The 14651-nt window shown below is 40.1% G+C and overlaps 1 protein-coding gene across 14 annotated transcripts in view; it reads left to right on the forward strand.

Moving 5' to 3' along the window:
- The window catches only part of dlg1b (discs large MAGUK scaffold protein 1b), a 200969-nt gene that overhangs the window by 167805 nt on the left and 18513 nt on the right, over positions 1 to 14651 (forward strand). For all 14 annotated transcript variants that reach the window (XM_028592311.1, XM_028592313.1, XM_028592312.1 and 11 more), the window contains 3 exons: positions 3745 to 3859; positions 4833 to 5009; positions 7048 to 7114. In XM_028592311.1, coding sequence (XP_028448112.1) covers positions 3745 to 3859; positions 4833 to 5009; positions 7048 to 7114 — 359 coding nt within the window. The remainder of the gene's footprint in view (positions 1 to 3744; positions 3860 to 4832; positions 5010 to 7047; positions 7115 to 14651) is intronic.

Below are 14651 nucleotides of genomic sequence, written 5' to 3' on the forward strand. Positions count from 1 at the left end.
TAAAACCTCCCAGTTAGAGAGGGAATGACCTAAACATATTCTTTATAAAACCTCCCAGTTAGAGAGGGAATGATCTAAACATATTCTTTATAAAACCTCCCAGTTAGAGAGGGAATGATCTAACATATTCTTTATAAAACCTCCCAGTTAGAGAGGGAAATGATCTAACATATTCTTTATAAAACCTCCCAGTTAGAGAGGAAATGATCTAAACATATTCTTTATAAAACCTCCCAGTTAGAGAGGAAATGCCCTAAACATATTCTTTATAAAACCTCCCAGTTAAACCCTAAACATATTCTTTATAAAACCTCCCAGTTAGAGAGGAAATGCCCTAAACATATTCTTTATAAAACCTCCCAGTTAGAGAGGGAATGCCCTAAACATATTCTTTATAAAACCTCCCAGTTAGAGAGGAAATGATCTAAACATATTCTTTATAAAACCTCCCAGTTAGAGAGGAAATGCCCTAAACATATTCTTTATAAAACCTCCCAGTTAGAGAGGAATGATCTAAACATATTCTTTATAAAACCTCCCAAAAGAGGAAATGATCTAACATATTCCCTCCCAGTTAGAGAGGAAATGCCTAAACATATTCTTTATAAAACCTCCCAGTTAGTTAGAGGGGAATGCCCTAAACATATTCTTTATAAAACCTCCCAGTTAGAGAGGAAATGATCTAAACATATTCTTTATAAAACCTCCCAGTTAGAGAGGAAATGATCCATATTCTTTAAAAATATTAGAGAGGGAATGACCTTATTCTTTATAAAACCTCCCAGTTAGAGAGGAAATGCCCTAAACATATTCTTTATAAAACCTCCCAGTTAGAGAGGGAATGCCATAAACATATTCTTTATAAAACCTCCCAGTTAGAGAGGAAATGATCTAAACATATTCTTTATAAAACCTCCCAGTTAGAGAGGGAATGCCTAAACATATTCTTTATAAAACCTCCCAGTTAGAGAGGGAATGATCTAACATATTCTTTATAAAACCTCCCAGTTAGAGAGGGAATGACCTAAACATATTCTTTATAAAACCTCCCAGTTAGAGAGGAAATGCCCTAAACATATTCTTTATAAAACCTCCCAGTTAGAGAGGGAATGCCATAAACATATTCTTTATAAAACCTCCCAGTTAGAGAGGAAATGATCTAAACATATTCTTTATAAAACCTCCCAGTTAGAGAGGGAATGCCCTAAACATATTCTTTATAAAACCTCCCAGTTAGAGAGGGAATGACCTAAACATATTCTTAGTAAATCTTTACAATCATTCCTTGAAAGAACCAAGCAGACCTGTCTTGTTGCTCCGTCCACATCTTCTTCACAACATTTTCAGCGTGTAGCTTGCTAGCTCGGAGTTTGTTGTTACCGTCAAAATCAGAGTTTGAGAACGGCAACACACACAGATAGCAGGCATTATCCTGCCGATGTACTTCTGTTGCACCCAATTATGTCATACACATCATTTTTTCAATTTTTCTGAATCAAGTTATGGTGCAAACTAGCCTGACGAGCAAGACCCACATCCAGCTGTTGGGTCTGGGGGCTCCCCATTGGTCAGGGCTCAATCCGAGGGGCGGGATAAACGGTTGTCTTTCAAATTCTCTCTGCACGCAATAGGATAGCACTACAACCAATCAGAGCAAGGCTAGTTGATAGATTAAACTCCGAACACATCTTCCCTTTTTTAAGAATGACTTCAGAGCCGTTCTTTGTTCTTTTCTCAAAGAAAAGCTGAACTCCGAGTCTTCCAGAAGACCTCTGTTCACCAGCAGCAGCAGCAGCCATAAGCCCCGCCCACTGACTCTATACACGATGTGATTGGCCGGACTAGAGTTTGGTTTTTCCAGCTCGCAAGCCAACAGAGAGTTGCTATACTGACCCTGGCTGCAAATTACATGAGCTGCCTCTAGGGGGCGTCTAGATTTCTAGGCTGGATGCAAATGTCTTTATTCAGGGTTCCCGCGGGGTCTTAAAAAGTCTAAAAAAAAGTCTACAATTTTAGGCCTTTAAAAAGTCTTAAATTCTTAAATAAAGTATTGTGTTCAAGGTCTTAAATAATTTTAAACGGGTCTTAATTTTTCCTCTGCCCATGCAACAACTCTATTGCTCATTTAAATGTTTTAATTAATTTTTTTATTCTGTGGTGTTTTAGTTCTTTCTTTCGCTCGTCTGAATATAATTTGTTTTTATTGAAGCACTTGTGACTCTGCATTTCGTTGTCGTGATAAAAGTCATTCAGTCAAATCCCATTCATAAAGGTCTTAAAAAGTCTTAAATTTGACTTGTTGAAACCTGCAGAAAACCTGTTAATTATGTAAAGGAAATTATAATACGTTTTTTGGGGGGTGTTACACTGGCCAGTTTTGATTATTGCCCTCCCCTGTAAATTACTCCTATGGTTGCACTAAGATACAGTGTACATCCACTAACACATTTAGGGCTCCTGCACACTGTCTGCGTGGCGTTTTCTACTGTATGTCTGTACACACCAGAAACGTGTCTGACGCGGCGCTGCTGCTGCTAAATAATGCCGTGTTCTGCAACTTTATTTTGTCAATATTTTTGTGTTTGTACATTTGTTTGCAAATATTTTGAAATATAAATATTTTTATATTTCAATTCCCTTTCCTGAGACAATAAAGTCCATGTTATTGTTTTATCAGAATCCATCAAAATGTCATTTGTTAATATGTATTTGTGTCTAAACGACATATAAACATCTTTTCCTATTCTATTTTGCCTGGAAACACTTCCAACACACTTGCGTGTTGCATGAAAAATAGACATCAGTTCTATTTCTAACACGCTCGAGCCTAGCCTGAGACGTGCATGTCACGCAGACACTCTGTAAGCTCTAACCCAGTGTTTCCCAACCTGGGGTCCGGGCACCCCCAGGGGGTGGCGGCAAAGATCACAGGGGGGGCGCGAGTCTTTATCTGGTTTGAGGTTGAGGTAAAAAAAAAAAAATATTTGCACGTTAAACAAATTATGATAAAACACTAGAATATATAATGTATACAAAAGTCTGTATAAAAACTATATATTCTGTTGTATCCTCGTTTTTCCTGCTGCCGCGGCATCACTATTTTATGAATGAAAGATGGTGGAGAAACGTAACAGTGCTGATAACTGCTCTGTGTCAAAAAAGAAAGTAAGGCTCTATTTCCAGAGTTACCTCAACTTCGGTTTTGGGGGAGGGGGGCTCGGCTTTTCTTAGGCATGAGTAGGGGGGGCGCCAAGGAAAAAAGGTTGGGAACCACTGATCTAACCTGTTACCATGGGAGCCCAAATATAAAACGGACACGAACGGATATTATATCAATATCGATATAAGAGGCTAGATATCGTCTTGTGGTGCCTTTTCCTGGTTTTAAAGGCTGCATTACAGTAGAGTGATGTCCGAACACACCAGCTGTTCTATTATTTGCCTTTACCCACATAGTTATTCTAATCAACACAACTGATGATTATTTATCAAAAATCTCATTATTGTGCATATTTTGTGAAAGATCCACTACAATATCGACATTGAGGTAGTTGGTCAAAAATGTCGGGATATGTGATTTTCTCCATATCGCCCAGCTCTAATACAAGCCATTTCAAGCAGCTTTTTACAACCATGCAAAAAAAAGTTCTTGGAAATGTTAAAATGACTGCAGAGGTTTTTAAAAAAAAAGAAAAGAAAAGAAAAGGAGTTGTGTTTGACCGAGCGTGTCCTGTTCCTGTCCAGAGTACAGTCGGTTTGAGGCCAAGATCCACGACCTGAGAGAGCAGATGATGAACAGCAGCATCAGCTCAGGGTCGGGATCTCTGCGGACCAATCAGAAGAGGTCACTCTACGTCAGGTGAGACCGCCACGTACCGAGGTTCAACACGGACAAAAAGAAGAAGACTTATTACACCTGATTAACCACCACAACTGAGAAATGTTCTTCAGTTTTCATATTTTTCTGTAAATCAATGTACATATATATACAGTAGGGATGCGCAATTAATCTTAATGTAATCGTGATTATGGTTTTGCCTCCCAGTGATCACATAAACGGAATAATCGAGAAAAACAATTATTTAGCTCATTACGTTTTGCAAGTAAACTCTTATTTTCTTGTTTTTAGTTTAGTTTATTAAGGATCCCCATTAGCTGACACGGGGTCAAACACTACATTTAATCAAACAATATTAAAACATTTCAAAGCATATACAGGAAAAACTAATTTTAGAAAAAAAAGAAAATAAATAAAATACATGCAACAATATCGGCCAACAAAACTAAGTAATAAAAACAAAAATTACAAATAAAATTAAATGAAAGACAATAACAACCAAGCAAATAGAGAAATATCTTGAAAACAAAATTATATATTACAATATATAACATGGTTAACATTAAAGTTAACCTTTTTTTTCTGAATGAAAAAAAATAAAGTTCAAATAGGAAAAGTATTACGGCAAATTTCACAGTTGTATGTGTGTGTTTTTACTGTTCATTTATGTAACTTTTTCCACTGTTTTTTTAAGTTCAATAATTGCAAACATCTTTCCAGAATTCAACGAGTAATCGTGTTAAATTATCGTGATTTCATTATTGACCGAAATAATCGTGATTATATTTTTTTCCATCATCGAGCAGCCCTAATGTACAGGCATGAATCAAAATGTAAGGGAATAATAGGATGTTCTCCATTGATAAAAACGGACACTAATGTAATTAATTTAAGATGAGATGACGGACCTAAGGGTTCTCTTTAGGTGTTTTAAAGGGGTGTGTGTGTGTGTGTTTGTGTGTGTGTGTGTGTGTGTGTGTGTGTGTGTGTGCAGAGCTCTGTTTGACTACGATAAGACCAGAGACTCGGGTCTGCCCAGTCAGGGACTCAACTTCAAGTTCGGAGACATCCTCCACGTGGTGAACGCCTCGGACGACGAGTGGTGGCAGGCCAGACAGCTGACCTCCCAGGGGGAGGCAGAGGAGGTGGGGGTGATCCCCAGCAAGAGACGGTACAGACACACACACACACACACACACACACACACACACACACAGACATGCATACACACACACACACATACAGACACGCATACACAGGCACACACACACACACATACAGACATACAGACACGCATACATACACACACACACACACACACACGCATACACAGGCACACACACACAGACAGACAGACACATGCACACATAGACAGACACACACACACACACACACACACACACACACACAGACAGACACATGCACACATAGACAGACACGCACACACACACACACATACAGACAGACACACACACACACACACAGACAGACAGACACGCACACACACACAGACATACAGACACACACACACACAGACAGACAGACAGACACGCACACACACGCACACACACACAGACAGACATACAGACACTCACACACACACAGACAGACAGACAGAAAGGCAGACACGCACACACACAGGCACGCATGCACTCACACTCTCACACACACACAAACTCACTCAAACATACACACACAGACATACAGACACTCACTCACACACACACATACAGACAGACAGACACACACACAGACACACAAACATGCAGACACACTCACACAGACATACTTACACACACACACAGACAGACACGCACACACAGGCACAAACACACACTCTCTCACACACACACACAGACATACAGACACACACAAACTCACTCAAACATACACACACAGACATACAGACACTCACTCACACACACACATACAGACAGACAGACACACACACAGACACACACACACATACAGACACGCATACACACACACACACACACATACAGACATACACACACTCACACACACACACATACAGACAGACAGACACACACACACACACACACACACACATACAGACACGCATACACACACACACACACATACAGACACGCATACACAGGCACACACACAGACAGACAGACACATGCACACATAGACAGACACGCACACACACACACACACACACAGACAGACACATGCACACATAGACAGACACGCACACACACACAGACAGACACGCACACACACACACAGACAGACATACAGACGCACACACACACACACACACACGCACACACAGACAGACATACAGACGCTCACACACACACAGACAGACAGACAGAAAGGCAGACATGCACACACACAGGCACGCATGCACTCACACTCTCACACACACACAAACTCACTCAAACATACACACACAGACATACAGACACTCACTCACACACACACACACAGACAGACAGACACACACACACAGACACACAAACATGCAGACACACTCACACAGACATACTTACACACACACACAGACAGACACGCACACACACAGGCACAAACACACACTCTCTCACACACACACACAGACATACAGGCACACACAGACTCACTCAAACATACACACACAGACATACAGACACTCACTCACACACACACACAGACATACAGACTCACACAAACACACACACACACAGACAGACATACAGACACACACAGACTCACACAAACATACACACACAGACATACAGACACTCACTCACACACACACACAGACATACAGACACACTCACACAGACATACTTACACACACACACACAGACAGACAGACAGACAGACATGCACACACACAGGCACAAACACACACTCTCTCTCACACACACACACACACACACACACAGACATACAGACACACACAGACTCACACAAACATACACACACACACAGACACTCACTCACACACATAAACACAGACATACTTACACACACACACTCACACAGAGACACACACACACAACTTTAAACCTCACAGACACACAGTAAATAGATATTGTATGGCAGACTTTGTGATATCAACAAATGTCTCATCGTTGTCAAAAGAATCAGTGTATCGTACGGTGATAAAACTCGTGATTTCCACCCCTGAAGGAACAAGCCGCATCTTTACTGACCATCTGCTGACCTTTGACCTTTCTGTCCTCTCTGACCCTCAGGGTGGAGAAGAAGGAGCGAGCGAGATTAAAGACGGTGAAGTTCAACGCCAAGTCTCGAGACAGAGGGGTGAGTGTTTCACTGCAGTGTGTAGAGCCTAGGGCTGGGCGATATGGACCAAAAGTCATATCCCGACATATTTTGGCTGAATATCGATGTACGATATATATCCCGATATTTTTTTCCGCAAAGTGAGAGCAAATGTTGAGTCAAAGTCAAAGCCGAATATGACATGTCACAAGTAGTTTCATAGAAACCGGCTATTTCAGTGAAGAGTTGTAAAATCAAATGAATAAATAATAAACAGGTTTCTTCACCTGGTTCAATGCTCAGCTGTACAAATAATAAAATGTAAACATAAATACTGTATAACAACAGGAGTACCTTTTTTTTTTTTTTTTTTTAAATCAAAGCTCCATAAAGGTTTGTTTTAGTTTTTTCCAACGTTTTAAATTGTAAAATTTTTCTTCTACACATTTTCAGCGCTTATTTCTACGTCCCATATTTTCTGATATAGGGCTGGGCGATATAGAGAAAATCAGATATCACGATATTCTTGACCAAATACCTCGATATCGATATTGCGGCGATGTATTCTAGAGTGGACAGTTGGTGCTCTCGCAAAATATCTTCACGCTTAGATTTTAGATAAATAATCATTAATAATAGAACAGCTACAACAGTCTGGTAAGTTCAGAAAATGACATCACTTTAATGTAATGTAGACTTTAAAACCAGGAAAAGACACTTATGTCATATCACGATATTACGATATCCAAAATCTAAGACGATATCTAGTCTCATATCACGATATTACGATATCCAAAATCTAAGACGATATCCAGTCTCATATCACGATATTACGATATCCAAAATCTAAGGCGATATCTAGTCTCATATCACGATATTACGATATCCAAAATCTAAGGCGATATCCAGTCTCATATCACGATATTACGATATCCAAAATCTAAGACGATATCTAGTCTCATATCACGATATTACGATATCCAAAATCTAAGACGATATCCAGTCTCATATCACGATATTACGATATCCAAAATCTAAGACGATATCTAGTCTCATATCACGATATTACGATATCCAAAATCTAAGACGATATCTAGTCTCATATCACGATATTACGATATCCAAAATCTAAGACGATATCCAGTCTCATATCACGATATTACGATATCCAAAATCTAAGGCGATATCTAGTCTCATATCACGATATTACGATATCCAAAATCTAAGGCGATATCTAGTCTCATATCACGATATTACGATATCCAAAATCTAAGACGATATCTAGTCTCATATCACGATATTACGATATCCAAAATCTAAGACGATATCTAGTCTCATATCACGATATTACGATATCCAAAATCTAAGACGATATCTAGTCTCATATCACGATATTACGATATCCAAAATATAAGACGATATCTAGTCTCATATCACGATATTACGATATCCAAAATATAAGACGATATCTAGTCTCATATCACGATATTACGATATCCAAAATATAAGACGATATCTAGTCTCATATCACGATATTACGGTATCCAAAATATAAGACGATATCTAGTCTCATATCACGATATTACGATATCCAAAATATAATACGATATCTAGTCTCATATCACGATATTACGATATCCAAAATATAAGGCGATATCTAGTCTCATATCACGATATTACGATATCCAAAATATAAGGCGATATCTAGTCTCATATCACGATATTACGGTATCCAAAATCTAAGGCGATATCTAGTCTCATATCACGATATTACGATATCCAAAATCTAAGGCGATATCTAGTCTCATATCACGATATTACGATATCCAAAATCTAAGGCGATATCTAGTCTCATATCACGATATTACGATATCCAAAATCTAAGGCGATATCTAGTCTCATATCACGATATTTACGATATCCAAAATCTAAGGCGATATCTAGTCTCATATCACGATATTACGATATCCAAAATATAAGACGATATCTAGTCTCATATCACGATATTACGATATCCAAAATATAAGACGATATCTAGTCTCATATCACGATATTACGATATCCAAAATATAAGACGATATCTAGTCTCATATCACGATATTACGGTATCCAAAATATAAGACGATATCTAGTCTCATATCACGATATTACGATATCCAAAATATAATACGATATCTAGTCTCATATCACGATATTACGATATCCAAAATATAAGACGATATCTAGTCTCATATCACGATATTACGATATCCAAAATCTAAGACGATATCTAGTCTCATATCACGATATTACGGTATCCAAAATATAAGACGATATCTAGTCTCATATCACGATATTACGATATCCAAAATATAAGACGATATCTAGTCTCATATCACGATATTACGATATCCAAAATCTAAGACGATATCTAGTCTCATATCACGATATTACGATATCCAAAATCTAAGACGATATCTAGTCTCATATCACGATATCAATACAATATCGATATATCGCCCAGCCCTATGTGTAGCACATTGCCATGTCTTTCTATTTAGGTCTTTACACGTTACTTCTACTTCTGTGATACCTTGCATGAGTTATGGACACAACTTCCTGTTATTCCTTTCACTGAACCGGCTTCCTGCGAGAGTTCGCGGTGTGAACTAAACTTAAATGTCTGCTACTGCAGAAGGATAACGAACAGTAGCATGTTAAGCTGCTTTGATATTTCTGTAGGGGAAAAAAAAGTTGAAAAAAGCACAGATAAAAGTGACAAAACGTTAAAAAAAAAAAGTCTCCATAACAGCAGGTGGCGGTAATCTGTATTGTCGCCCAAAAAATGAAAACTGGCAGCTGATTGGACGAACGTTTAACGTCACGTGGGGTCTGGTGTTCTCCGGAAATTCAAAGCCAGACTGTCATGGCGTCTCGTTCAGAATACGATCTCATATTGGACTAAAATAGTTCACAGAGACATGTTTCTGAGAACATCTGAAGAGAGAAATAGGCCGTGTGTGTGTGTGTGTGTGTGTGTGTGTGTGTGTGTGTGTGTGTGTGTGTGTGTGTGTCTGTGTGTGTGTCTGTCTTGTCTGTGTGTGTGTGTGTGTGTGTGTGTGTGTGTGTGTGTGTGTGTGTGTGTGTGTGTGTGTGTGTGTGTGTGTGTGTGTGTGTGTGTGTGTGTGTGTGTGTGTGTGTGTCTGTCTTGTCTGTGTGTGTCTGTGTGTGTGTGTGTGTCTGTGTGTGTGTGTGTGTGTGTGTGTGTGTGTGTCTGTCTTGTCTGTGTGTGTGTGTGTGTCTGTCTGTGTGTGTGTGTGTGTGTCTGTGTGTGTGTGTGTGTGTGTGTGTGTGTGTGTGTGTGTGTGTGTGTGTGTGTGTGTGTGTGTGTGTGTGTGTGTGTCTGTCTGTGTCTGTGTGTGTGTGTGTGTGTGTGTGTGTGTGTGTGTGTGTGTGTGTGTGTCTCTGTGTGTGTGTGTGTGTGTGTGTGTATCTGTGTGTGTGTGTGTGTGTCTCTATGTGTGTGTCTGTCTTGTCTGTGTGTGTGTGTGTGTGTCTGTCTTGTCTGTGTGTGTGTGTGTGTGTGTGTGTGTGTGTGTGTGTGTGTGTGTGTGTATCTGTGTGTGTATCTGTGTGTGTGTGTGTCTCTGTGTGTGTGTGTGTCTGTGTGTGTGTGTGTATCTGTGTGTGTGTGTGTGTGTGTGTGTGTGTGTGTGTGTGTGTGTGTGTGTGTGTGTGTCTCTCTCTCTCTCTGTGTGTGTGTGTGTGTGTGTGTGTGTGTGTATCTGTCTGTGTGTGTGTGCAGCTGCTGAATCTGTCTTCGTTTCAGATCAACAAAGGTCAGTTTAAAAGATTTTCATCAGATTTTGAGAGACTCTAGTCACCTCATCCCGCAACTCGTTTCCTGGTTAGCTCTCCACCAATCAGATGGGTCGTTTGAGTCTGACTGCCAGCAGTACCCACCCCGCCGATTATACAAGTCAAATCGACCAAAATGAAGGCCGACAACACAGAACACATCGAACAGACTCGAGTCACCGACCTCACCGGACTGTCAGACGGGACGATTATCGGCTCGTTGGGTCTCGGGCTTAAAGCGTAACTCTCGCCAAAATGAACCTAGGGTCTTGTTGTGAATGTACACGAGTCAAACTTTCGTTTAAAATCATATTTAGGACGGAAGAGACACTTTTAAGATTCACTGTATTCTCGTTTTTCGGTCAAATGGCCTTTTGAATTGGAGAGCTAGGGGCACTCTCATGCTAGTCTCAATTTTTAAGCTATTTTTAAACCACTGAGAAGGCTCAACACAACATGAGACTTTGCTCCAAGTATCACCAGGAGCTCTACACCTTAACTACACCTGTGACCAATAGATATACTATAACCAGGAGCTCTACACCTTAACTAAACCGGTGACCAATAGATATACTATAACCAGGAGCTCTACACCTTAACTACAGCAGTGACCAATAGATATACTATAACCAGGAGCTCTACACCTTAACTACACCAGTGACCAATAGATATACTATAACCAGGAGCTCTACACCTTAACTACAGCATTGATGACATTGTTTGTGTACACAGAGTTTACTAAAAAGAAAGGTTTTAACAACTCACCGTAGCTCTGGTTGTAGTTTGACTCGTGTACATTCACAAAAAGACCCTAGGTTGCATTTTGGCAAGAGTTACGCCTTAAGGCATTGCTGTGTCCATTTCTTTCACTGTCTGTGGTAAATACCGGCAAAATTTTAGCATGCAAAGAAAAGTGTTGCACCATTTTTCACCCCAAGGTATCATGGGAGCAGAAATCTGTCAGTTAGCGTAGCCTCTCTCTAAGCTACATGTAATGTCATTTAGCTTCTGTATTGACTGATGTAATGTACTCTGCATGATTTCAGTGTGTAGTAGTCCGAATGTCTGAAGATGAAGTCTGTGTTTGAGCTACTAATGAGTGACTAATGTTTTAAAACCCAGCCAGTTAACAGCATGTTGTTGTCGTCTATGATTGAGACGTTTTCTTCTTCACCACTCCGTCTCAGCAGTCAAACTGCCCCCCCCACCCTCCCAAAGCACCTTTTATTAAACCGTGTGTCGCTTTAACACGCGTTGCCAAAAAACGAGCCGGCCGCCAACCTACCGTCTAACACGCTAGACTGACGGGGAGGGGAGAAAAACCAACCTGCATGACCTTCTCCCGCCCCAGAGAAAGAGAGAAACGCTTGACATTGATGTCTGACTGTCTGCTGCTCACAGAAACCCTCGTCTTCCTCACCACTCACCCCTCTCTCTCTCTCTCTCTGTCTCTCTCTCTTGCTCGCTCTCTCTCTTTCTGTCTCTCTCCCTCTCTGTCTCTCTATCTGTCTCTGTTTGTCTCTCCCTGTCTCTCTCTGTCTCTCTCTTTCTGTCTGTCTATCTCTGTCTCTGTCTCTCTTTCTGTATGTCTCTATCTCTATCTGTCTCTGTTTGTTTGTCTGTCTGTCTCTCTTTCTGTCTGTCTCTCTCACTCTGTCTCTCTCTACCTCTCTGTCTCTCTCTATCTGTCTCTGTTTGTCTCTGTCTGTCTCTCTCTGTCTCTGTCTGTCTGTATCTCTCACTCTGTCTGTCTGTCTCTCTCTATCTGTCTCTGTCTGTCTCTCTCTGTCTCTGTCTGTCTCTGTCTGTCTGTATCTCTCACTCTGTCTCTGTCTCTCTCTGTCTGTCTCTCTCTGTCTCTGTCTGTCTGTATCTCTCTCTCTCTTTCTGTTTCTCTCTCTCTCTCTCCATATCTCTCTGTCTCTCTCTGTTTTTCTCTCTCTTCTTCTGGTTAACATTAAAGTGCAGCATGTAATCTAATAATAGCTGTCGTGCTTCTTGCTAACAGAACTTAGGCCGCGATCACACTTGGTGTCTACTTTGAAGCTGCGAGTGTCTTTTTCACATTATAATCCTGTTAAATTGTGTTTTCAAAAACAGTCCTGAGCGCTTTTTTAAAGGTCACATGACATGCTGCTTTTTGGATGCTTTTATATAGACCTTAGTGGTCCCCTAATACTGTATCTGAAGTCTCTTATATATAGACCTTAGTGGTCCCTAATACTGTATCTGAAGTCTCTTTTATATAGACCTTAGTGGTCCCCTAATACTGTATCTGAAGTCTCTTTTATATAGACCTTAGTGGTCCCCTAATACTGTATCTGAAGTCTTTTATATAGACCTTAGTGGTCCCCTAATACTGTATCTGAAGTCTCTTTTATATAGACCTTAGTGGTCCCCTAATACTGTATCTGAAGTCTCTTTTATATAGACCTTAGTGGTCCCCTAATACTGTATCTGAAGTCTCTTTTATATAGACCTTAGTGGTCCCCTAATACTGTATCTGAAGTCTTTTATATAGACCTTAGTGGTCCCCTAATACTGTATCTGAAGTCTCTTTTATATAGACCTTAGTGGTCCCCTAATACTGTATCTGAAGTCTCTTTTATATAGGCAGGTTGGGAGAACGCATATTAATGTTAAAAAATCTCATAAAGTGAAATGTTCATGCCATGGGACCTTTTAAACGCTGCAAAAATGTTGAGCGCTTTTGTAGCAGCTTGATAGACGTTGAGAAAAACTATTTAGAAGGAAACCACTTGGACATTTTCTCTCAGCCTGTATCTAGTGCATCTCTCTCTCTCTATGTCTCTCTATATCTCTCTCTCTCTCTCTCTCTCTGCATGTTGTCTGCATGTTAAGTTTCTCCTCGCTCCTCCTTGCTTTTGACATCTCCTGCCTTCACTGTCACTGTATTAAACTCAGCCTCTGAAACACTGACAAGTCACACCAGGTTCACTTTATACGCAGATGATACACTAAGTGTGGTTAGTGAGTGGTTTGTGCTGGTCTCAGTGGACCGTAAATGCTCTCACACTGGACGACAGCTATTCATTTAACCTAATTACATCTGCTGCTTTAGATAAAAGCCTCCACAGAATGGAAGTTAATATTCCAAACATACGTATGTATCCCGTAGTGTGGCCGAGTATGGTAACCTGTGTTTAGTTACAGAAACAACATTTTTGGATGGCTTGTGCTTATAATAAACTGTTAAAATACCGTACATAAGTCAAACTATTACTGATTTAATTCAGTTTAACAACCATACTCTTTTCAGTCGTTAAGTTGGTTCTACTTTGCAATTTTGTTGATAAAACTCAACATTTCTTTCAGATGTTTCAACTCAAAAGCCTGTCAGGAATGGAAGGGATTCAAGATTTAAAAAGTGTTATCCATCATATAATGCTAGAACATTGTCTAGGTAAGGGGCTTTAGAAAAAACATTTTAAAAAGTTGCGTTGCCCTTTGCGCTGCTGAAATAGCCTGGGAAAACCCTGCCGAACTTCTGGCAAATTTGAGATTTGCTCTGCAAGTCAGTCTGGCCAAGAGCCCATTCAAGCCCATTTCCAATTTTGCCAAATCGGGGCACCAATCACAACCGTTGATACACGATGACGATAGTCCAGCGACGGCAAGCAGCTTCTTGTTTACATTCAACATGATGGCCACCGCTTCAGCAGCAACGACTTGAATAAATTGGTGTAGAAAAACAGTATTGTTGTTAAGCAGAGGAAGT

This window comes from Perca flavescens, chromosome 12 (assembly GCF_004354835.1).
Source record: "Perca flavescens isolate YP-PL-M2 chromosome 12, PFLA_1.0, whole genome shotgun sequence".
Lineage (NCBI taxonomy): Eukaryota > Metazoa > Chordata > Actinopteri > Perciformes > Percidae > Perca > Perca flavescens.